Source organism: Pelodiscus sinensis, chromosome 30 (genome assembly GCF_052426305.1).
Source record: "Pelodiscus sinensis isolate ZL-2025 chromosome 30, ASM5242630v1, whole genome shotgun sequence".
Classification (NCBI taxonomy): Eukaryota; Metazoa; Chordata; order Testudines; family Trionychidae; genus Pelodiscus; species Pelodiscus sinensis.
In genome coordinates, this window is record NC_143081.1 from 15,644,553 (window position 1) to 15,667,824 (window position 23,272).

Sequence of the window (23,272 nt, forward strand, 5' to 3'; positions counted from 1 at the left end):
GGGGGACATGATAGCGGCTTTCAAATATCTAAAAGGGTGTCACAAGGAGGAAGGAGAAAATTTGTTCCTCTTGGTTTCTGAGGACAGGACAAGGAGTAATGGGCTTAAAGTGCAGCAGGGGAGGTTTAGATTGGACATTAGGAAAAAGTTCCTAACTGTCAGGGTGGTCAAATATTGGAATAAATTGCCAAGGGAGGTGGTGGAATCTCCCTCTCTGGAGATATTTAAGAACAGGTTAGATAGACATCTGTCAGGGATGGTGTAGACGGAGCTTGGTCCTGCCTTGAGGGCGGGGTGCTGGACTCGATGACCTCTCGAGGTCCCTTCCAGTCCTATGATTCTATGACCGGGGGGGAGGAGGGGAAAAGAGACCAGGTGCCCTGCTCTGAGACAGCCCCACGGCCCACAGACCCCCCAGGGGGACGAAGCGTGTCCCCGATTCTCAGCCCCCCCCCCCAGCAAGTCCTGCACCGGTCCGCAGCCTGTCAGCGCTGTCGGGTCACGCTCCTGGTGTTCCCCTGGCCCCGGGGGTGCGGGACCGGCCTGGGGACCGGCTCCAGCTGCGCCAGCTTCCGGCGTATCCAGGGCAGGAAGCGAGAGATCCTGGTGTAGACCTCAGGGGAGGTCCCGTCGGCCGGCCCCCAGGAGACGAGGCCCTGGGGCACCCCGCTGCACACCAGGGGCCCCCCCGAGTCGCCCTGCCAAGAGAATGAGGGGCGGGGCGTGAGCTCTTCCCGCCGTGGTGCCCCTGGTGCCCGCCACCCTCCCTGCTGGGCCGAGCCGCGGGGGGCACCCACAGAGATGCCCCCGGGGCTGGGCCGAGCCGCGGCCCCTCGATGTGCCGGCCGGCTGGCTTTACCGTCAGCGAGGCGCCCCGGCCCCCGGGGTCCCCGGCGCAGAGCATGGAGGCGGCGTCGTAGGGTTTCCGCCGCCGGCGTCGGCACTCGTCGTTGGACAGCACCTCCAGCTGCACCTCCCGCAGCACGGCCGAGCTCCGGGGGGGGTGGGCCTGCGTGCGGCCCCAGCCGGCCACGCTGCAACGGGAGCCCACGGGCGCCGGCGGCCACGGCTGGGGCAGGGGCAGGGGCTGCACCTGGGCGGTGAGTTCGGCCTCGCGCCACAGCTGCCAGGGAACCGGGAGAAAAGGGCCCGAGTCAGCCCAGGGAGCCACAGACAGAGCAAGGGGTGGGGCGGGGCCTGCAGCCCTGAGAGGTCACAGGGGGCGGGGCCTGCAGCAGTGTGAGGTCACAGGGGGCGGGGCCTGCAGCAGTGTGAGGTCGCAGGGGGCGGGGCTGTGTCAGGGGGCGGTGCCTGCAGCAGTGTGAGGTCACAGGGGGCAGGGCTGTGTCAGGGGGCGGTGCCTGCAGCAGTGTGAGATCACAGGGGGTGGGGCTGTGTCAGGGGGCGGTGCCTGCAGCAGTGTGAGGTCACAGGGGGCGGGGCTGTGTCAGGGGGCGGTGCCTATAGCAGTGTGAGGTCACAGGGGGTGGTGCCTGCAGCAGTGTGAGGTCACAGGGGGCGGGGCTGTGTCAGGGGGCGGTGCCTGCAGCAGTGTGAGGTCACAGGGTGTGGGGCTGTGTCAGAGGTGGTGCCTGCAGCAGTGTGAGGTCACAGGGGGCGGGGCGATGCCAAGGGGGGCGGTCCCTGCAGCAGTGTGAGGTCACAGGGGGGCGGGGCGATGCCAAGGGGGCGGTCTCTGCAGCAGTGTGAGGTCACAGGGGGCGGGGTGATGCCAGGGGGCTGGTCCCTGCAACAGTGTGAGGTCACAGGGGGCGGGACTGTGTCAGGGGGCGGTGCCTGCAGCAGTGTGAGGTCACACGGGGCGGGGCAGTATCGGGGAGGGGGGGGCGGTGCCTGCAGCAGTGTGAGGTCACAGGGGGTGGGGCGATGCCAGGGGGCTGGTCCCTGCAACAGTGTGAGGTCACAGGGGGCGGGACTGTGTCAGGGGGCGGTGCCTGCAGCAGTGTGAGGTCACACGGGGCGGGGCAGTATCGGGGAGGGGGGGGCGGTGCCTGCAGCAGTGTGAGGTCACAGGGGGTGGGGCGATGCCAGGGGGCTGGTCCCTGCAACAGTGTGAGGTCACAGGGGGCGGGACTGTGTCAGGGGGCGGTGCCTGCAGCAGTGTGAGGTCCCAGGGGGCGGGGCTGTGTCAGGGGGCGGTGCCTGCAGCAGTGTGAGGTCACAGGGGGTGGGGCGATGCCAGGGGGCTGGTCCCTGCAACAGTGTGAGGTCACAGGGGGCGGGACTGTGTCAGGGGGCGGTGCCTGCAGCAGTGTGAGGTCACAGGAGGCGGGGCTGTGTCAGGGGGCGGTGCCTGCAGCAGTGTGAGGTCACAGGGGGCGGGGCAGTGTCAGGGGGCGGGGCCTGCAGCCGTGTGAGGTCACAGGGGGCGGGGCGACACTGGGGAGGGGGTACCTGCAGCAGCATGATGTCATTCTTTAGATTGCTTTTGTCGTAGAGGGGGTGGGGGATCCAGCGTCGCACCCCAATCTTCTGCCAGCTCTGCTCTCTCTTCGAAATGTTGTGGGCCCCCAGGAGGACCTTGCCCCTGCTGCAGACACAGGGGCTGAGACCCGAGCCTCTGGGTGCCGCACGCAGGGGGCCGGGACTCCGGGGCGCTCGGGTCCCTGGGGGCGCCCCCGGCCCTGAACCCCACCCTGGGTAACCCGTGGGCAGGTCCCGTCCCGTCCAGGGGCCAGGCCGGGGCAGGGAGCCAGGCCGCCCGGGACCGGCTCTGGCTGGCATCCCAGGGCGCTGGCCCGGGGGTCCTACCTCCACTTCAGCCTGCAATGAGCTGCGGTCACCACCACGTCCGGCCGGAGCAGGAACCCGCCGCAGGTGCTCGCAGGTTCCAGCCACGGTCTGATCCGCACCAAGGCCATGTAGGGCCTGGAGTGGGGCTTAGCCTCGCGGCCCCCAACGATGCCCCCTGCCAGAGAGAGACAGGCCGGGCTCAGGGCCCCCTTGGGAAAGCGCCTGCCCCCGGCCAGCCCCGCCCCCAGCCCTTCTCCCCGGCTAAAGGTCTCAACCTGGCCGTCGGGCGGCAGAAAGCATCAGCCATTGTGTGGTGCTGTTACCCGCCCCCCCCCCCTGTGCTCTTGGGGGGCCAGGCAGTGACACTCGGGGAACCCCCTCCAGGCCAGTGCTGGAATCCCAAAGCAAGCAAGAGAACGGCCGGGGGAGACCCAGCTCAACTAAGGACACACCCCAGCCTCAGCTGCATGGCCGATAGCACGGAGAGAAGCACGGCATGATGGGAAATCTCTGCTCCAGAGGCTAATGAACCCAGGCTGGCTCCCCCCAAACGAGCCATTATCAGACCAATTCTAGATTGGATCCTATTGACCCCCCAGCACTGAGCCTGCCCCGTTGCATGTGAACTCCTTCCTGGGACACCCCCCAGCCGGGCGTGACCAGACTCCGGTGTCTCGCCCCCGTTTCCCCAGGGACAAACCCAGTGTCCTCCTGGAGCCGGTGGCCTAGCCCTAGAGAAACTCCTCCCCTTGCTCAAGAAAAACTCTTCTGATACTGGATTTAAACTGCACCTGTTCCATTGAGACAGCTTCATCTCCTGCCTGCTCCTGCTGGGGGCTCAGCCCTGCTTCTCTCCTGCCCTCTGGACCCCCGCTCCAGCACTATCGGGGACCCCCGATCCATGCGAGCACCACGGAGCGCTGAGGTCTCTCTCTCTTCCTTCCCCCCAACCCCGCTAAGCGCAGCCTCCTGCCCTATGGAAACTTCTGCGGGTCGCTAGCCCTCGCCTTTGCAATCAGTTCAATTGCACATTGTCCGAGGGGTCAGTGTGGGTGGGGATGAACCCGGCCCCCGGGACGTGCTCTGGCAGTGGGCGAGTGTCCGGGTGTGTCCGAGGGGTCAGTGTGGGTGGGGATGAACCAGGCCCCTGGGACGTGCTCTGGCAGTGGGCGAGTGTCCGGGTGTGTCCGAGGGGTCAGTGTGGGTGGGGATGAACCAGGCCCCTGGGACGTGCTCTGGCAGTGGGCGAGTGTCCGGGTGTGTCCGAGGGGTCAGTGTGCGTGGGGATGAACCAGGCCCCTGGGACGTGCTCTGGCAGTGGGCGAGTGTCCGGGTGTGTCCGAGGGGTCAGTGTGGGTGGGGATGAACCAGGCCCCTGGGACGTGCTCTGGCAGTGGGCGAGTGTCCGGGTGTGTCCGAGGGGTCAGTGTGGGTGGGGATGAACCAGGCCCCTGGGACGTGCTCTGGCAGTGGGCGAGTGTCCGGGTGTGTCCGAGGGGTCAGTGTGGGTGGGGATGAACCAGGCCCCTGGGACGTGCTCTGGCAGTGGGCGAGTGTCCGGGTGTGTCCGAGGGGTCAGTGTGCGTGGGGATGAACCAGGCCCTGGGACGTGCTCTGGCAGTGGGCGAGTGTCCGGGCGTGTCCGAGGGGTCAGTGTGGGTGGGGATGTGTGACGTAGTGGGGGTACTTGCTGGGCTGTGGTGACCCCTGCTGTCTGGAGCAAGACCCAGCAGGGAAAATCTCGCTAGGCAGAGATAAGGCCAAACTTGTCGAACCAGTGGCCAGACACCCCCCATGGAGAGGAACAAAGGAAGGTGAATGCTGCCCTGGACTGGGGGGCAGGGCTGCAGGGGAATTTAGTTGTTACTGTGGGAGAGCATGGAGGAGACAGCCTAGGGAGAGGAGCTGGAGTTTAGGGGCCCAGTCTCTCCCATCTCAAGGGGGCCTGAGGCATCCTAGCCCAGTTCTGTGACCAGACTACATCTGTGCTGTGCTGTATCCTGGAGAGGCAATAAACTTCCTCTATTCCACTGGCTGGTGCAGTCTGTTTGTGCCATTTCGGGGTGCAGGAGACGGGGAACCCCCAACACGCCGTCACACTGGTGTCAGAAGTGGGATGCACTGCACCCCGTGGATGGAGCTCCCAGCGGTGAGCGACAAGGCGCTGTAGAAGCAAGAGCCCTGGAGCCAGGCGTGCTGGAGACAGAGCGAAGCGGTTCCTGGGAATCGTGGGGCGCTGCAGCACTAGACTGGTGAGTCTGCACCGAGGGGCCCAGCGGGCAGATGGCCTACGCCCGACTCTTGAAGGCAGAGCTGGTGGGGCTGTGCAGAGAGAGGGGCTTGCCGGTGCGGAAAGCAACCAAGGCCCAGCTGATTACCCAGCTGGAAGAGAATGACCAGCCACGGGGCCAGGATCTTGTCCCCAGGGGAAGCAGCCAGACCCCCCCTGAGAGTGTGTCAGGCTCAGAGAGGGGGAGGAGCGCTGGAACCCACCAGAGAGATGAGACAGCGTCTCCCGGGAGGCCTGCAAGCCGTAGCCCATCTAGGGCAGGGGCCAGCCCAGCGGAGCTGCGGCGGCTGGAGATCCAGCTGCGGATCAGGGAATTGGAAGTACAGGACCGAGAGAAGGACCGCCAGGACCGAGAGAGGCAGCGACAGCATGAGCTGGCCATGGCAGAGCGGAGAACCTGCGGGGCCCCGGCTGCGCCAAGAGTGGATGGGCCCCAGAGTCCCGGGGATGCCAGGCGCTTGGAGAGGCTCATGGTGGCCCAATTGAAGGACATGGGCGACATAGACGGGTTCCTCAGTGCCTTTGAGAGGGCCTGTGGGCTGCAACAGGTCCCCCCAGCTGACTGGCTGCAGGAGCTCGTCCCCGCACTGAACCAGGAGGCGGCCGGAGTGCTCAGTCAGCTGGAGGACCTACAGCCAGGGGATTACAACCGAGTCAAGGAGGCCCTGCTGCACAAGTTCGGGCTGACCCCCGAGATGTACAGGAAGAAGTTCCGGGGGGTACAGAAAGGGCCACGGGAGACCTATGTGGACCTGGCCTCCCGCCTGGCGCAATACTGCCGCAAGTGGGTGTCTGGAGTCGGAGCCCAGACCGCAGAGGAGCTGCTCAAGCTGGTCATGATGGAGCAGTTCTATGAAGCGTGCCCACCCAAACTGAGGCTGTGGCTCAAGGACCGGAGACCAGAGAACCCCCAGGAGGCCGGGAGACTGGCGGATGAGTTCACGGAGAGCCGGTCCGGGGGTGAACGGGAGTCCCGGAGAGAAAGAGAATCGCGCAGAGACCGGTTCTCGGCGGAGCAACGGAGAGAGACACCTCCGAGGCGAGCCCCAGGGACCAGGACCAGTCGTCGATACCCCAGAAAACCAGCCAGGGCCCGGGCAGAGCCGACCCGAATGGGCCCACAGAACCTAACTTGCCATCGCTGTGGGCAACGAGGCCACAAGAGGGCTCAATGCACCAGGCGCAAGAACAGGTCCCATGACCTGGGACTTTCCAGGGTTAACTGGCTGGGGCGGGAGGAAGGGCAGGCTGCCCCAGTGGCAGGGGCTGGCCGGCAAACCTCCGCTCGGGGAGGGGGGAAGGATGCTCAGTGCACCTCCCCTGGGAGGTCTGACCCTCGGGAGACAGATTTATCCGTGCACCAGGTGGGGGCAGGGCGGCCCCTACGGAGGGACTGCCTCGTACCCCTGGAGGTGGACGGCAGGAAGGTGACGGGTTTCTGGGACACGGGGGCAGAGGTGACGCTGGCCCGGCCCGACATAGTGGCCCCAGACCGTATGCTACCCGACACTCAGCTGACACTGAGGGGCATAGGCGGCACCCCCTTTGAGGTACCTGTAGCCAGGGTGCATCTGAAATGGGAGGCCAAGGAGGGCCCCAAGGAAGTGGGGGTGCACCCGCACTTGCCCACCGACGTGCTAATGGGGAGTGACCTAGAGGAGTGGCCAGACGGACCCCACAGGACGCTGGTCACCACCCGTAGCCAGAGCAAGCGAGGGGCTTGCGGCCCGGAACTCGAGGAGGTTCCCCAACAGGGGGCCCAGGGCCCCGTCCCAGCAGACCTAGAGTTGGACCTAGGCAGTGGGGGGAACCACGGCCCTGTCCCAGCCCCAGCCGCTGAGTTCCAGGCGGAGGTGCGGGCGGATCCCTCCCTGCAGGCCCTGAGGGACCGGGCTGACCTGGGTGCCGCTCAACCCCTAGGAGGAGATTGCCAGGAGAAGTTCCGGTGGGAGAGGGGATTTCTGTACCGGGAATGGCTTCCCCCCGGGACGGTAGGCAAGTGGGGGCTCCAGCGGCAGCTGGTGGTTCCCCAAAGGTATCGCCGCAAGCTGCTACACCTGGCCCATGACACCCCGTTCTCGGGACACCAGGGGATCCGGCGCACGCGGCTGAGGCTGCTCCAAAACTTCTACTGGCCGGGGATGTTTGCAGCTGTCCAGCGGTACTGCCGGTCCTGCGACTCCTGCCAACGAGTGGGGAAGGCCCAAGACAGGAAGAAAGCTGCATTGAGACCCCTGCCCATCATAGAGGAGCCTTTCCAGAAGGTGGCGATGGATATTGTGGGGCCCTTCAACAGAGCGACCCGGACAGGGAAGAAATACATCCTGGTGGTGGTGGACTTTGCCACCCGCTACCCCGAGGCCGTGGCCCTGCCCTCCATCGAGGCAGACACGGTGGCAGACGCACTGCTGACCATTTTCAGCAGGGTGGGGTTTCCCCAGGAGGTTCTCACGGACCAGGGATCCAACTTCATGTCGGCCCTGCTCCGGTGCTTGTGGGAGAAGAGTGGGGTGCAACACACCTGGGCCTCGGCGTATCACCCCCAGACCAACGGGTTGGTGGAGAGGTTCAATGGGACTCTGAAGCAGATGCTACGGACCTTTATGCACAAACACCCGCAGGACTGGGACAAGTACCTGCCCCACCTGCTGTTTGCGTACAGGGAAGTGCCCCAGGAGTCCACGGGGTTCTCGCCGTTCGAGCTGTTATATGGGAGGCGAGTGAGGGGCCCCCTGGACTTATTGAAAGACGAGTGGGAGGGGAAGGTCTCCCCGGAGGGTGAGCCGGTCGTGGAATACGTCCTGACATTCCGGGAAAGACTTGCCGAGCTCATGGGCCTGGCCAGAGAGAACCTGAGCAGGGCCCAGAGGAAGCAGAAGGTCTGGTACGACCGCAATGCACGGGCCCGCGCCTACGCTACCGGGGACCAGGTGATGGTCCTGATCCCCGTGCGGAAGAACAAGCTGCAAGCCGCCTGGGACGGCCCCTTCAAGGTGGTTAAGCAGCTGAACGAGGTGAACTACGTGGTGGAGCTGACGGGCCGGACGCGCGGCCAGCGGGTATATCATGTTAACATGATGAAGCCGTACTGGGACAGGGAGAACTTGGTGCTGGCCGTGTGTAAGCCCTGGGAGGAGCAGGGGGAGGACCCCCTGGTGGGCCTGTTCCCTGGGACCGGAGAGGACTCTTCGCTGGAGTCAATTTCCCTCTCGGACCAGCTCACCCCGGCCCAGCAGGCCGAAATCCGGGAGGTGCTGCGCTCCCACCAGCAGCTGTTCTCCAACAAGCCGGGTCTTACCAACCTGGCTGTCCACCGGGTGCAGACGGGCACTCACCCCCCGGTGCGCTGCTCCCCATTCAGAGTCACAGGGAAAACAGCCAAGGACCTGGAGAGAGAGGTCCAGGACATGTTGGCCCTGGGGGTGATCCAGCCGTCCTCCAGCCCCTGGGCCTCTCCCGTGGTGCTGGTTCCCAAGAAGGACGGGTCGATCCGGTTCTGCGTGGACTACCGGAAGCTCAACGCCATCACGGTGTCCGACGCCTACCCGATGCCAAGGCCCGACGAGCTCCTGGACAAGCTGGGGGGAGCTCGCTATCTCACCACCCTGGACCTCACCAAGGGCTACTGGCAGGTGCCGCTAGACCAGGAGGCCAGACTGAAATCGGCTTTCATCACGCCGCTGGGGCTCTATGAGTTCCTGGTCCTGCCCTTTGGCCTCAAAGGGGCGCCGGCCACCTTCCAGCACCTGGTGGACCAGCTGCTGAGGGGAATGGAGAACTGTGCCCTAGCGTACATCGATGACATCTGCGTCTTCAGCCAGTCCTGGGAGGACCACGTGGCCCAGGTCAGCCAGGTACTGGATCGGCTGAGGGAGGCTGGGCTGACCGTAAAGGCTGGGAAGTGCAAGGTTGGAATGGCCGAAGTGTCCTACCTGGGCCATAAGGTGGGGAGCGGCTGCTTGAAGCCAGAGCCGGCCAAAGTGGAGGCCATCCGGGACTGGCCTGTGCCCCAGACCAAGAAGCAGGTCCAGGCTTTCATTGGGATGGCGGGGTACTACCGGAGGTTTGTGCCCAACTTCAGCTCCATCGCTGCCCCGATCACAGAGCTGTGCAGGAAAGGGAGGCCCGACAGGGTGGTCTGGACGGAGCAGTGCCAGAGGGCTCTCTGTGCACTGAAGGAAGCCCTGGCCAAGGCCCCAGTGCTGGTAAACCCAGACTTCGACAAGCCCTTTATCGTGTTTACGGACGCCTCGGACACCGGGCTGGGGGCGGTGCTGATGCAGGCGGACGAGAAAGGGGAACGTCACCCCATCGTGTACCTGAGCAGGAAGCTGCTGCCCCGGGAGCGGAGCTACGCGACCGTAGAGAGGGAATGCCTGGCCATGGTGTGGGCCCTGCAAAAGCTGCAGCCGTACCTGTTTGGCCGGCGTTTCACGGTGTTCACCGACCACTGCCCCCTGACCTGGCTGCACCAGATGAAAGGGACGAACGCCAAGCTGCTGCGGTGGAGCCTGCTCCTGCAGGACTACGACATGGAAGTGATCCACGTCAAGGGGAGCGCCAACATCATCGCCGACGCGCTGTCCCGTAGCGAGGGGCCCGAACTTCCCCAGGTCACGAGCGGAGTGACCCTGCTCAGTTCGCTCTCGGAGGGGGGAGAACTGTGACGTAGTGGGGGTACTTGCTGGGCTGTGGTGACCCCTGCTGTCTGGAGCAAGACCCAGCAGGGAAAATCTCGCTAGGCAGAGATAAGGCCAAACTTGTCGAACCAGTGGCCAGACACCCCCCATGGAGAGGAACAAAGGAAGGTGAATGCTGCCCTGGACTGGGGGGCAGGGCTGCAGGGGAATTTAGTTGTTACTGTGGGAGAGCATGGAGGAGACAGCCTAGGGAGAGGAGCTGGAGTTTAGGGGCCCAGTCTCCCCCCAACTCAAGGGGGCCTGAGGCATCCTAGCCCAGTTCTGTGACCAGACTACATCTGTGCTGTGCTGTATCCTGGAGAGGCAATAAACTTCCTCTATTCCACTGGCTGGTGCAGTCTGTTTGTGCCATTTCGGGGTGCAGGAGACGGGGAACCCCCAACACGCTGTCACAGGATGAACCAGGCCCTGGGACGTGCTCTGGCAGTGGGCGAGTGTCCGGGTGTGTCCGAGGGGTCAGTGTGGGTGGGGATGAACCAGGCCCCTGGGACGTGCTCTGGCAGTGGGCGAGTGTCCGGGTGTGTCCGAGGGGTCAGTGTGGGTGGGGATGAACCAGGCCCCTGGGACGTGCTCTGGCAGTGGGTGAGTGTCCGGGTGTGTCCGAGGGGTCAGTGTCCGGGTGTGTCCGAGGGGTCAGTGTGGGTGGGGATGAACCAGGCCCCTGGGACGTGCTCTGGCAGTGGGCGAGTGTCTGGGTGTGTCCGAGGGGTCAGTGTGGGTGGGGATGAACCAGGCCCTGGGACGTGCTCTGGCAGTGGGCGAGTGTCCGGGTGTGTCCGAGGGGTCAGTGTGGATGGGGATGAACCAGGCCCTGGGACGTGCTCTGGCAGTGGGCGAGTGTCCGGGTGTGTCCGAGGGGTCAGTGTGGATGGGGATGAACCAGGCCCTGGGACGTGCTCTGGCAGTGGGCGAGTGTCCGGGTGTGTCCGAGGGGTCAGTGTGGGTGGGGATGAACCAGGCCCTGGGACGTGCTCTGGCAGTGGGCGAGTGTCCGGGTGTGTCCGAGGGGTCAGTGTGGGTGGGGATGAACCAGGCCCCTGGGACGTGCTCTGGCAGTGGGTGAGTGTCCGGGTGTGTCCGAGGGGTCAGTGTGGGTGGGGATGAACCAGGCCCCTGGGACGTGCTCTGGCAGTGGGCGAGTGTCCGGGTGTGTCCGAGGGGTCAGTGTGGGTGGGGATGAACCAGGCCCCTGGGACGTGCTCTGGCAGTGGGCGAGTGTCCGGGTGTGTCCGAGGGGTCAGTGTGGGTGGGGATGAACCAGGCCGCTGGGACGTGCTCTGGCAGTGGGCGAGTGTCCGGGTGTGTCCGAGGGGTCAGTGTGGGTGGGGATGACCCAGGCCCCTGGGACGTGCTCTGGCAGTGGGCGAGTGTCCGGGTGTGTCCGAGGGGTCAGTGTGGGTGGGGATGAACCAGGCCCTGGGACGTGCTCTGGCAGTGGGCGAGTGTCCGGGTGTGTCCGAGGGGTCAGTGTGGGTGGGGATGAACCAGGCCCTGGGACGTGCTCTGGCAGTGGGCGAGTGTCCGGGCGTGTCCGAGGGGTCAGTGTGCGTGGGGATGAACCAGGCCCTGGGACGTGCTCTGGCAGTGGGCGAGTGTCCGGGTGTGTCCGAGGGGTCAGTGTGGGTGGGGATGAACCAGGCCCTGGGACGTGCTCTGGCAGTGGGCGAGTGTCCGGGTGTGTCCGAGGGGTCAGTGTGGGTGGGGATGAACCAGGCCCCTGGGACGTGCTCTGGCAGTGGGTGAGTGTCCGGGTGTGTCCGAGGGGTCAGTGTGGGTGGGGATGACCCAGGGCCCTGGGACGTGCTCTGGCAGTGGGTGAGTGTCCGGGTGTGTCCGAGGGGTCAGTGTGGGTGGGGATGAACCAGGCCGCTGGGACGTGCTCTGGCAGTGGGCGAGTGTCCGGGTGTGTCCGAGGGGTCAGTGTGGGTGGGGATGAACCAGGCCCTGGGACGTGCTCTGGCAGTGGGTGAGTGTCCGGGTGTGTCCGAGGGGTCAGTGTGGGTGGGGATGAACCAGGCCCCTGGGACGTGCTCTGGCAGTGGGCGAGTGTCCGGGTGTGTCCGAGGGGTCAGTGTGGGTGGGGATGAACCAGGCCCTGGGACGTGCTCTGGCAGTGGGCGAGTGTCCGGGTGTGTCCGAGGGGTCAGTGTGGGTGGGGATGAACCAGGCCCTGGGACGTGCTCTGGCAGTGGGTGAGTGTCCGGGTGTGTCCGAGGGGTCAGTGTGGGTGGGGATGAACCAGGCCCCTGGGACGTGCTCTGGCAGTGGGCGAGTGTCCGGGTGTGTCCGAGGGGTCAGTGTGCGTGGGGATGAACCAGGCCCCTGGGATGTGCTCTGGCAGTGGGCGAGTGTCCGGGTGTGTCCGAGGGGTCAGTGTGGGTGGGGATGAACCAGGCCCCTGGGACGTGCTCTGGCAGTGGGCGAGTGTCCGGGTGTGTCCGAGGGGTCAGTGTGGGTGGGGATGATCCAGGCCCCTGGGACGTGCTCTGGCAGTGGGCGAGTGTCCGGGTGTGTCCGAGGGGTCAGTGTGGGTGGGGATGATCCAGGCCCCTGGGACGTGCTCTGGCAGTGGGCGAGTGTCTGGGTGTGTCCGAGGGGTCAGTGTGGGTGGGGATGAACCAGGCCCCTGGGACGTGCTCTGGCAGTGGGCGAGTGTCCGGGTGTGTCCGAGGGGTCAGTGTGGGTGGGGATGAACCAGGCCCTGGGACGTGCTCTGGCAGTGGGCGAGTGTCCGGGTGTGTCCGAGGGGTCAGTGTGGGTGGGGATGAACCAGGCCCCTGGGACGTGCTCTGGCAGTGGGTGAGTGTCCGGGTGTGTCCGAGGGGTCAGTGTGGGTGGGGATGAACCAGGCCCCTGGGACGTGCTCTGGCAGTGGGCGAGTGTCCGGGTGTGTCCGAGGGGTCAGTGTGGGTGGGGATGAACCAGGCCCTGGGACGTGCTCTGGCAGTGGGTGAGTGTCCGGGTGTGTCCGAGGGGTCAGTGTGGGTGGGGATGAACCAGGCCCTGGGACGTGCTCTGGCAGTGGGTGAGTGTCCGGGTGTGTCCGAGGGGTCAGTGTGGGTGGGGATGAACCAGGCCCTGGGACGTGCTCTGGCAGTGGGCGAGTGTCCGGGTGTGTCCGAGGGGTCAGTGTGCGTGGGGATGAACCAGGCCCTGGGACGTGCTCTGGCAGTGGGCGAGTGTCCGGGTGTGTCCGAGGGGTCAGTGTGCGTGGGGATGAACCAGGCCCCTGGGACGTGCTCTGGCAGTGGGCGAGTGTCCGGGTGTGTCCGAGGGGTCAGTGTGGGTGGGGATGAACCCGGCCCCTGGGACGTGCTCTGGCAGTGGGCGAGTGTCCGGGTGTGTCCGAGGGGTCAGTGTGGGTGGGGATGAACCAGGCCCCTGGGACGTGCTCTGGCAGTGGGCGAGTGTCCGGGTGTGTCCGAGGGGTCAGTGTGGGTGGGGATGAACCAGGCCCCTGGGACGTGCTCTGGCAGTGGGCGAGTGTCCGGGTGTGTCCGAGGGGTCAGTGTGGGTGGGGATGAACCAGGCCCCTGGGACGTGCTCTGGCAGTGGGCGAGTGTCTGGGTGTGTCCGAGGGGTCAGTGTGGGTGGGGATGAACCAGGCCCTGGGACATGCTCTGGCAGTGGGCGAGTGTCCGGGTGTGTCCGAGGGGTCAGTGTGGGTGGGGATGAACCAGGCCCCTGGGACGTGCTCTGGCAGTGGGCGAGTGTCCGGGTGTGTCCGAGGGGTCAGTGTGGGTGGGGATGATCCAGGCCCCTGGGACGTGCTCTGGCAGTGGGCGAGTGTCCGGGTGTGTCCGAGGGGTCAGTGTGGGTGGGGATGATCCAGGCCCCTGGGACGTGCTCTGGCAGTGGGCGAGTGTCTGGGTGTGTCCGAGGGGTCAGTGTGGGTGGGGATGAACCAGGCCCCTGGGACGTGCTCTGGCAGTGGGCGAGTGTCCGGGTGTGTCCGAGGGGTCAGTGTGGGTGGGGATGAACCAGGCCCTGGGACGTGCTCTGGCAGTGGGTGAGTGTCCGGGTGTGTCCGAGGGGTCAGTGTGGGTGGGGATGAACCAGGCCCCTGGGACGTGCTCTGGCAGTGGGCGAGTGTCCGGGTGTGTCCGAGGGGTCAGTGTGGGTGGGGATGAACCAGGCCCCTGGGACGTGCTCTGGCAGTGGGTGAGTGTCCGGGTGTGTCCGAGGGGTCAGTGTGGGTGGGGATGAACCAGGCCCCTGGGACGTGCTCTGGCAGTGGGCGAGTGTCCGGGTGTGTCCGAGGGGTCAGTGTGGGTGGGGATGAACCAGGCCCTGGGACGTGCTCTGGCAGTGGGTGAGTGTCCGGGTGTGTCCGAGGGGTCAGTGTGGGTGGGGATGAACCAGGCCCTGGGACGTGCTCTGGCAGTGGGTGAGTGTCCGGGTGTGTCCGAGGGGTCAGTGTGGGTGGGGATGAACCAGGCCCTGGGACGTGCTCTGGCAGTGGGCGAGTGTCCGGGTGTGTCCGAGGGGTCAGTGTGGGTGGGGATGAACCAGGCCCCTGGGACGTGCTCTGGCAGTGGGCGAGTGTCCGGGTGTGTCCGAGGGGTCAGTGTGGGTGGGGATGAACCAGGCCGCTGGGACGTGCTCTGGCAGTGGGCGAGTGTCCGGGTGTGTCCGAGGGGTCAGTGTGGGTGGGGATGAACCAGGCCCTGGGACGTGCTCTGGCAGTGGGTGAGTGTCCGGGTGTGTCCGAGGGGTCAGTGTGGGTGGGGATGAACCAGGCCCTGGGACGTGCTCTGGCAGTGGGTGAGTGTCCGGGTGTGTCCGAGGGGTCAGTGTGGGTGGGGATGAACCAGGCCCCTGGGACGTGCTCTGGCAGTGGGCGAGTGTCCGGGTGTGTCCGAGGGGTCAGTGTGGGTGGGGATGAACCAGGCCCCTGGGACGTGCTCTGGCAGTGGGTGAGTGTCCGGGTGTGTCCGAGGGGTCAGTGTGGGTGGGGATGAACCAGGCCCCTGGGACGTGCTCTGGCAGTGGGCGAGTGTCCGGGTGTGTCCGAGGGGTCAGTGTGGGTGGGGATGAACCAGGCCCCTGGGACGTGCTCTGGCAGTGGGCGAGTGTCCGGGTGTGTCCGAGGGGTCAGTGTGGGTGGGGATGAACCAGGCCCCTGGGACGTGCTCTGGCAGTGGGCGAGTGTCCGGGTGTGTCCGAGGGGTCAGTGTCCGGGCGTGTCCGAGGGGTCAGTGTGCGTGGGGATGACCCAGGCCCCTGGGACGTGCTCTGGCAGTGGGCGAGTGTCCGGGTGTGTCCGAGGGGTCAGTGTGGGTGGGGATGAACCAGGCCCCTGGGACGTGCTCTGGCAGTGGGCGAGTGTCTGGGTGTGTCCGAGGGGTCAGTGTGGGTGGGGATGAACCAGGCCCCTGGGACGTGCTCTGGCAGTGGGTGAGTGTCCGGGTGTGTCCGAGGGGTCAGTGTGGGTGGGGATGAACCAGGCCCCTGGGACGTGCTCTGGCAGTGGGCGAGTGTCCGGGTGTGTCCGAGGGGTCAGTGTGGGTGGGGATGAACCAGGCCCTGGGACGTGCTCTGGCAGTGGGTGAGTGTCCGGGTGTGTCCGAGGGGTCAGTGTGGGTGGGGATGAACCAGGCCCCTGGGACGTGCTCTGGCAGTGGGCGAGTGTCCGGGTGTGTCCGAGGGGTCAGTGTGGGTGGGGATGAACCAGGCCCTGGGACGTGCTCTGGCAGTGGGTGAGTGTCCGGGTGTGTCCGAGGGGTCAGTGTGGGTGGGGATGAACCAGGCCCTGGGACGTGCTCTGGCAGTGGGTGAGTGTCCGGGTGTGTCCGAGGGGTCAGTGTGGGTGGGGATGAACCCGGCCCCTGGGACGTGCTCTGGCAGTGGGTGAGTGTCCGGGTGTGTCCGAGGGGTCAGTGTGGGTGGGGATGAACCAGGCCCTGGGACGTGCTCTGGCAGTGGGCGAGTGTCCGGGTGTGTCCGAGGGGTCAGTGTGGGTGGGGATGAACCAGGCCCCTGGGACGTGCTCTGGCAGTGGGTGAGTGTCCGGGTGTGTCCGAGGGGTCAGTGTGGGTGGGGATGAACCAGGCCCCTGGGACGTGCTCTGGCAGTGGGCGAGTGTCCGGGTGTGTCCGAGGGGTCAGTGTGGGTGGGGATGAACCAGGCCCCTGGGACGTGCTCTGGCAGTGGGCGAGTGTCCGGGTGTGTCCGAGGGGTCAGTGTGGGTGGGGATGAACCAGGCCCTGGGACGTGCTCTGGCAGTGGGTGAGTGTCCGGGTGTGTCCGAGGGGTCAGTGTGGGTGGGGATGAACCAGGCCCCTGGGACGTGCTCTGGCAGTGGGCGAGTGTCCGGGTGTGTCCGAGGGGTCAGTGTGCGTGGGGATGAACCAGGCCCCTGGGATGTGCTCTGGCAGTGGGCGAGTGTCCGGGTGTGTCCGAGGGGTCAGTGTGGGTGGGGATGAACCAGGCCCCTGGGACGTGCTCTGGCAGTGGGCGAGTGTCCGGGTGTGTCCGAGGGGTCAGTGTGGGTGGGGATGATCCAGGCCCCTGGGACGTGCTCTGGCAGTGGGCGAGTGTCCGGGTGTGTCCGAGGGGTCAGTGTGGGTGGGGATGATCCAGGCCCCTGGGACGTGCTCTGGCAGTGGGCGAGTGTCTGGGTGTGTCCGAGGGGTCAGTGTGGGTGGGGATGAACCAGGCCCCTGGGACGTGCTCTGGCAGTGGGCGAGTGTCCGGGTGTGTCCGAGGGGTCAGTGTGGGTGGGGATGAACCAGGCCCTGGGACGTGCTCTGGCAGTGGGCGAGTGTCCGGGTGTGTCCGAGGGGTCAGTGTGGGTGGGGATGAACCAGGCCCCTGGGACGTGCTCTGGCAGTGGGTGAGTGTCCGGGTGTGTCCGAGGGGTCAGTGTGGGTGGGGATGAACCAGGCCCCTGGGACGTGCTCTGGCAGTGGGCGAGTGTCCGGGTGTGTCCGAGGGGTCAGTGTGGGTGGGGATGAACCAGGCCCTGGGACGTGCTCTGGCAGTGGGTGAGTGTCCGGGTGTGTCCGAGGGGTCAGTGTGGGTGGGGATGAACCAGGCCCTGGGACGTGCTCTGGCAGTGGGTGAGTGTCCGGGTGTGTCCGAGGGGTCAGTGTGGGTGGGGATGAACCAGGCCCTGGGACGTGCTCTGGCAGTGGGCGAGTGTCCGGGTGTGTCCGAGGGGTCAGTGTGCGTGGGGATGAACCAGGCCCTGGGACGTGCTCTGGCAGTGGGCGAGTGTCCGGGTGTGTCCGAGGGGTCAGTGTGCGTGGGGATGAACCAGGCCCCTGGGACGTGCTCTGGCAGTGGGCGAGTGTCCGGGTGTGTCCGAGGGGTCAGTGTGGGTGGGGATGAACCCGGCCCCTGGGACGTGCTCTGGCAGTGGGCGAGTGTCCGGGTGTGTCCGAGGGGTCAGTGTGGGTGGGGATGAACCAGGCCCTGGGACGTGCTCTGGCAGTGGGCGAGTGTCCGGGTGTGTCCGAGGGGTCAGTGTGGGTGGGGATGAACCAGGCCCCTGGGACGTGCTCTGGCAGTGGGCGAGTGTCCGGGTGTGTCCGAGGGGTCAGTGTGGGTGGGGATGAACCAGGCCCCTGGGACGTGCTCTGGCAGTGGGCGAGTGTCTGGGTGTGTCCGAGGGGTCAGTGTGGGTGGGGATGAACCAGGCCCTGGGACATGCTCTGGCAGTGGGCGAGTGTCCGGGTGTGTCCGAGGGGTCAGTGTGGGTGGGGATGAACCAGGCCCCTGGGACGTGCTCTGGCAGTGGGCGAGTGTCCGGGTGTGTCCGAGGGGTCAGTGTGGGTGGGGATGATCCAGGCCCCTGGGACGTGCTCTGGCAGTGGGCGAGTGTCCGGGTGTGTCCGAGGGGTCAGTGTGCGTGGGGATGAACCAGGCCCCTGGGACGTGCTCTGGCAGTGGGTGAGTGTCCGGGTGTGTCCGAGGGGTCAGTGTGCGTGGGGATGAACCAGGCCCCTGGGACGTGCTCTGGCAGTGGGTGAGTGTCCGGGTGTGTCCGAGGGGTCAGTGTGGGTGGGGATGAACCAGGCCCCTGGGACGTGCTCTGGCAGTGGGCGAGTGTCCGGGTGTGTCCGAGGGGTCAGTGTGGGTGGGGATGAACCAGGCCCCTGGGACGTGCTCTGGCAGTGGGTGAGTGTCCGGGTGTGTCCGAGGGGTCAGTGTGGGTGGGGATGAACCAGGCCCTGGGACGTGCTCTGGCAGTGGGTGAGTGTCCGGGTGTGTCCGAGGGGTCAGTGTGGGTGGGGATGAACCAGGCCCTGGGACGTGCTCTGGCAGTGGGCGAGTGTCCGGGTGTGTCCGAGGGGTCAGTGTGGGTGGGGATGAACCAGGCCCCTGGGACGTGCTCTGGCAGTGGGCGAGTGTCCGGGTGTGTCCGAGGGGTCAGTGTGGGTGGGGATGAACCAGGCCGCTGGGACGTGCTCTGGCAGTGGGCGAGTGTCCGGGTGTGTCCGAGGGGTCAGTGTGGGTGGGGATGAACCAGGCCCTGGGACGTGCTCTGGCAGTGGGTGAGTGTCCGGGTGTGTCCGAGGGGTCAGTGTGGGTGGGGATGAACCAGGCCCTGGGACGTGCTCTGGCAGTGGGTGAGTGTCCGGGTGTGTCCGAGGGGTCAGTGTGGGTGGGGATGAACCAGGCCCCTGGGACGTGCTCTGGCAGTGGGCGAGTGTCCGGGTGTGTCCGAGGGGTCAGTGTGGGTGGGGATGAACCAGGCCCCTGGGACGTGCTCTGGCAGTGGGCGAGTGTCCGGGTGTGTCCGAGGGGTCAGTGTGGGTGGGGATGAACCAGGCCCCTGGGACGTGCTCTGGCAGTGGGCGAGTGTCCGGGTGTGTCCGAGGGGTCAGTGTGGGTGGGGATGAACCAGGCCCCTGGGACGTGCTCTGGCAGTGGGCGAGTGTCCGGGTGTGTCCGAGGGGTCAGTGTGGGTGGGGATGAACCAGGCCCCTGGGACGTGCTCTGGCAGTGGGCGAGTGTCCGGGTGTGTCCGAGGGGTCAGTGTCCGGGCGTGTCCGAGGGGTCAGTGTGCGTGGGGATGACCCAGGCCCCTGGGACGTGCTCTGGCAGTGGGCGAGTGTCCGGGTGTGTCCGAGGGGTCAGTGTGGGTGGGGATGAACCAGGCCCCTGGGACGTGCTCTGGCAGTGGGCGAGTGTCTGGGTGTGTCCGAGGGGTCAGTGTGGGTGGGGATGAACCAGGCCCTGGGACGTGCTCTGGCAGTGGGTGAGTGTCCGGGTGTGTCCGAGGGGTCAGTGTGGGTGGGGATGAACCAGGCCCCTGGGACGTGCTCTGGCAGTGGGCGAGTGTCCGGGTGTGTCCGAGGGGTCAGTGTGGGTGGGGATGAACCAGGCCCTGGGACGTGCTCTGGCAGTGGGTGAGTGTCCGGGTGTGTCCGAGGGGTCAGTGTGGGTGGGGATGAACCAGGCCCCTGGGACGTGCTCTGGCAGTGGGCGAGTGTCCGGGTGTGTCCGAGGGGTCAGTGTGGGTGGGGATGAACCAGGCCCCTGGGACGTGCTCTGGCAGTGGGTGAGTGTCCGGGTGTGTCCGAGGGGTCAGTGTGGGTGGGGATGAACCAGGCCCTGGGACGTGCTCTGGCAGTGGGTGAGTGTCCGGGTGTGTCCGAGGGGTCAGTGTGGGTGGGGATGAACCCGGCCCCTGGGACGTGCTCTGGCAGTGGGTGAGTGTCCGGGTGTGTCCGAGGGGTCAGTGTGGGTGGGGATGAACCAGGCCCTGGGACGTGCTCTGGCAGTGGGCGAGTGTCCGGGTGTGTCCGAGGGGTCAGTGTGGGTGGGGATGAACCAGGCCCCTGGGACGTGCTCTGGCAGTGGGTGAGTGTCCGGGTGTGTCCGAGGGGTCAGTGTGGGTGGGGATGAACCAGGCCCCTGGGACGTGCTCTGGCAGTGGGCGAGTGTCCGGGTGTGTCCGAGGGGTCAGTGTGGGTGGGGATGAACCAGGCCCCTGGGACGTGCTCTGGCAGTGGGCGAGTGTCCGGGTGTGTCCGAGGGGTCAGTGTCCGGGCGTGTCCGAGGGGTCAGTGTGCGTGGGGATGACCCAGGCCCCTGGGACGTGCTCTGGCAGTGGGCGAGTGTCCGGGCGTGGGTCAGGAGGGAAGAACCCGACCCGAGGGACCTAGTTCCTGCAGGGGATCTCCATTGGGAGCTGGCATTGGCAGCAGGGAGAATTCAGCCCCACAGGAGAGCACAAGCAGCACCTGGATAGAATTGGGAACCTCCCCCCAGCCCCATAGGTGTCACCCGAATACATGAGTCTGGGGCAAATCTGGTCACAGCGCCAGAGGCCGTCGCGCCCCATCTCCTATTGGTGCCCTGCCCAGGGAAACTGAGGCACGCATCCAGGGCTACCGCAGGACACTGGACAACCCCCGTTGCAGAGGGATCACTCCAGAGAGAGCTGCACAGACCCATACTGTGCCGCTGGCCTGCGGGCCGTGGTGGGGCAAGACCAAGGGAGCTCTGTCTCGTTAGCCTAATGAAGCGACAGGGTCTGGCTAGCCCCATCGCACAGGGCACCGAGCTACCCGGGGGTCGAGCGCCCACCCAGCATTGCTGAGCCGTGCCTCGCAGTGAGGAATTGATGTGAAATTCCCACGAGATGAGAAGCAAGTTTTTGACCCCTGGAGCGGGGAATCAGGGGGGCAAGAGCTGGCTGGCTCCTCCGGGGGGGGGCGAGCTGGAAATCCCACCAGGCTGGCTGGCTCCTCGGGGGGGGGGGGGGCGAGCTGGAAATCCCACCAGGCTGGCTGGCTCCTCGGGGGGGGGGGGGGGGGCGAGCTGGAAATCCCACCAGGCTGGCTGGCTCCTCCGGGGGGGGGGGCGAGCTGGAAATCCCACCAGGCTGGCTGGCTCCTCCGGGGGGGGGGGGCGAGCTGGAAATCCCACCAGGCTGGCTGGCTCCTCCGGGGGGGGGGGGGCGAGCTGGAAATCCCACCAGGCTGGCTGGCTCCTCCGGGGGGGGGGGGCGAGCTGGAAATCCCACCAGGCTGGCTGGCTCCTCGGGGGGGGGGAGCGAGCTGGAAATCCCGCCAGGCTGGCTGGCTCCTCGGGGGGGGGGGGGGGGGCGAGCTGGAAATCCCGCCAGGCTGGCTCTCTAACGAGCAGGAATTAACGAGGCAAGGGCACAAGCCACCTGCCTGCCACAGCCTGGCTTTCTGCGCCACCCGTTGCTGCTCGGCACGGGCCCCGGCACCCACAGGGACAGCACGGGGCTGGCACTTGGCCAGCGCCCCCCCCCCACGGGCAAAGGCCAGGCTGGGAGCTGGGTCCAGGGGCAGGAGGCCAGCTGCCCAGCGCCATGTCGGAGGGAACAAGGCAACAGCCCTTGAAGCAGTCGCGGGGGCAGCTGCTCCCCCCTCCAGCCCCCGACCCCTCTGGACTCACCGGCCCGCGCCCCAGGGGAGAGGAGAAGGGCTGCGGGGAGCAGGAGCAGCAGCATCCTCGCTGCGCGCCCGGGGACGGTGCCGCTCCCCCGAAGGGCTGCACAGACCTGGCAGGGGCGGCAGGAAACCTCAGGGTGATGCCTGCACTGCACAGGCAGGGGCTCGGCGCTCGCAGTTCCTGGAAACCCACCGCAGGGCTGGGGGGTGGCGCGGGCCCAGATGAGTCACTGCCCCCCCCCCGGTGGTGGAGACCGCCGGAGCCCTGCCCGTCCGGGCACAGGCCATGCTCCTCTTCATCGGGTCCGTGTGTGTGGAATAAATGTTTACGTGCACCGCAGCGTGTGGAAATGGGCACCACAGACAGACACACAAAGCAGCCAGGCAGCCGTGGAATGTCTCCCGGGGCCGGTGTCCCAGACCCACTGCGCAGGGCGGCCGTTCCCAGGGGACTTAGGGTTGCAGGCATCTCAAGGTTGGGGGGCCCATGGAGGGAGCCCCAGGTAACGATGCCCTGGGCTGTTTTCCCGCACTCGGGGGGCCCTGGACTCCGGTGTCACTGCAAACCACCCATCACATACACGCTGCCAGGGGCCTGGACCACACATCCGCCCTCTCGCTGAGCCGCCGGATGTTCTGTCTCACCTGGCAGATACCGATCAGGGTCACCCACACAGAGCGGGCGGGGAGCAGAAATCGCCACCACGCTGCACCCAGCAACCCGACTCCCATTCCCTAACGCCCCCAGAGGAAAGCCCCCACCCTAGGCTGTCCCCGGGAGCCAGCCAGTCCCTGCCCCAGGGCCGGATCAGAGCCAGCGCCCAGTTACCACCATGGGAATCACCCAGCCCAGGGGCGCAGGCCCCGCATGTTGCTCTGTGGCTTTTCAGAGCACGTTGTTACTCTCACGTTAAGTGACAAGACCGTGTCCCACTGTTTCCAGTCTGAACTATTAGGGACACCCAGGGCACAGGGTGTCCCCGACCATCGCAGCTAGTAGCCATTGACAGCCACATCCTGCGTGTATGGAACTAATTCTACCGTTTAGCCAACTTCTCCCTATCACCCCCCAGCAAGGAGTTCCACAGATCGACTGAACGTCAATACTTCCCTTTGTTTGTTTGAACCCCGCTGGCTGGCATTATTGCTGAGAACACCCAGTATCAGTGTCACAGGCACGTGTGCCTGTGACCAAGGCCCTGCTCAGTCGGGGCCATGGGGGAAGGAGGAGACACGCCCACAGTGGAATTCCCTGCTGCACCAAGAGGACTGGCAGATTCTGCATTTGCTACAGAAAACACCAACGCTGGGGGGCTGCCCCATTGGGAAAGGCAAAGTGAACTGGCCAGGACAGCGAGGCTGCGTCTAGACTGGCATGATTTCGTGCAAAAGCACTCGCCTGTGCACAAAATCTTGCCACCTGTCTACACTGGCCATGTACAAAATCAGTGGTTCTTGCCCAAATACTCTGACGCGCCCGCTCAGGGATAAGCCCTCTTGTGCAAGTATTCTTGCAAGAGGCCAGTGTAGACAGCCACGTTAATTTCTTGCGCAAGAAAGCCCGATGGCTAAAATGGCGATCAGAGCTTTCTTGCGCAAGAGAGCGTCTACACTGGCACGGATGCTTTTATGCCAGTATGGACAATCTCTCGCGCAAATACTTTTAACGGAAACACTTTTCTGTTAAAAGTATTTGCACAAAATCATGCCAGTCTAGACGCAGCCCGAGAGACCCGGGGACATGGCTGACGTGCCGGCCCAGGCGCTCTGAGGGGACACACCAAGGGGGCAGAGATGTGACGTTAGCAAGGCTCCTGTTACAGCCTCCCACAAGATTCCAGCCTGCAGGGTAGGAAAGTCTGGGTTGGACCAATGGACAGAGATAGACTGAAATCTGGCTGGGTTGTCCGGCCCAACGGGTAGTGACTAACGGCTCGATGTCAGGTTGGCCGTCGGTTTCTAGCGGAGTGCCCCAAGGGTCGGGTCTGGGGACGGTTTTGTTCAACATCTTTATGAATGAGGGATGAAGTTTGTGGATGACACTAAGCTGGGGGGAGAGGTGGATACGCTGGAGGGCAGGGAAGGGTCCTGAGTGACTTAGACAAATTGGAGGATTGGGCCACAAGAAATCTGATGAGGTTCAACAAGGACAA

General features: G+C 65.8%; 1 protein-coding gene across 1 annotated transcript; it reads right to left on the reverse strand.

Moving 5' to 3' along the window:
• Positions 1–91: 91 nt before the first annotated feature.
• Positions 92–22,714, reverse strand: LOC149521277 (mast cell protease 1A-like). Its single transcript, XM_089774444.1, has 5 exons — positions 21,124–22,714; positions 2,773–2,929; positions 2,416–2,551; positions 860–1,123; positions 92–698 (listed from the first exon to the last, which is right to left on the reverse strand). Exons 1-5 carry the CDS (start codon positions 21,176–21,178, stop codon positions 486–488), a joined length of 825 nt encoding a protein of 274 aa, XP_089630570.1. The 5' UTR covers positions 21,179–22,714; the 3' UTR covers positions 92–485.
• Positions 22,715–23,272: the final 558 nt, after the last annotated feature.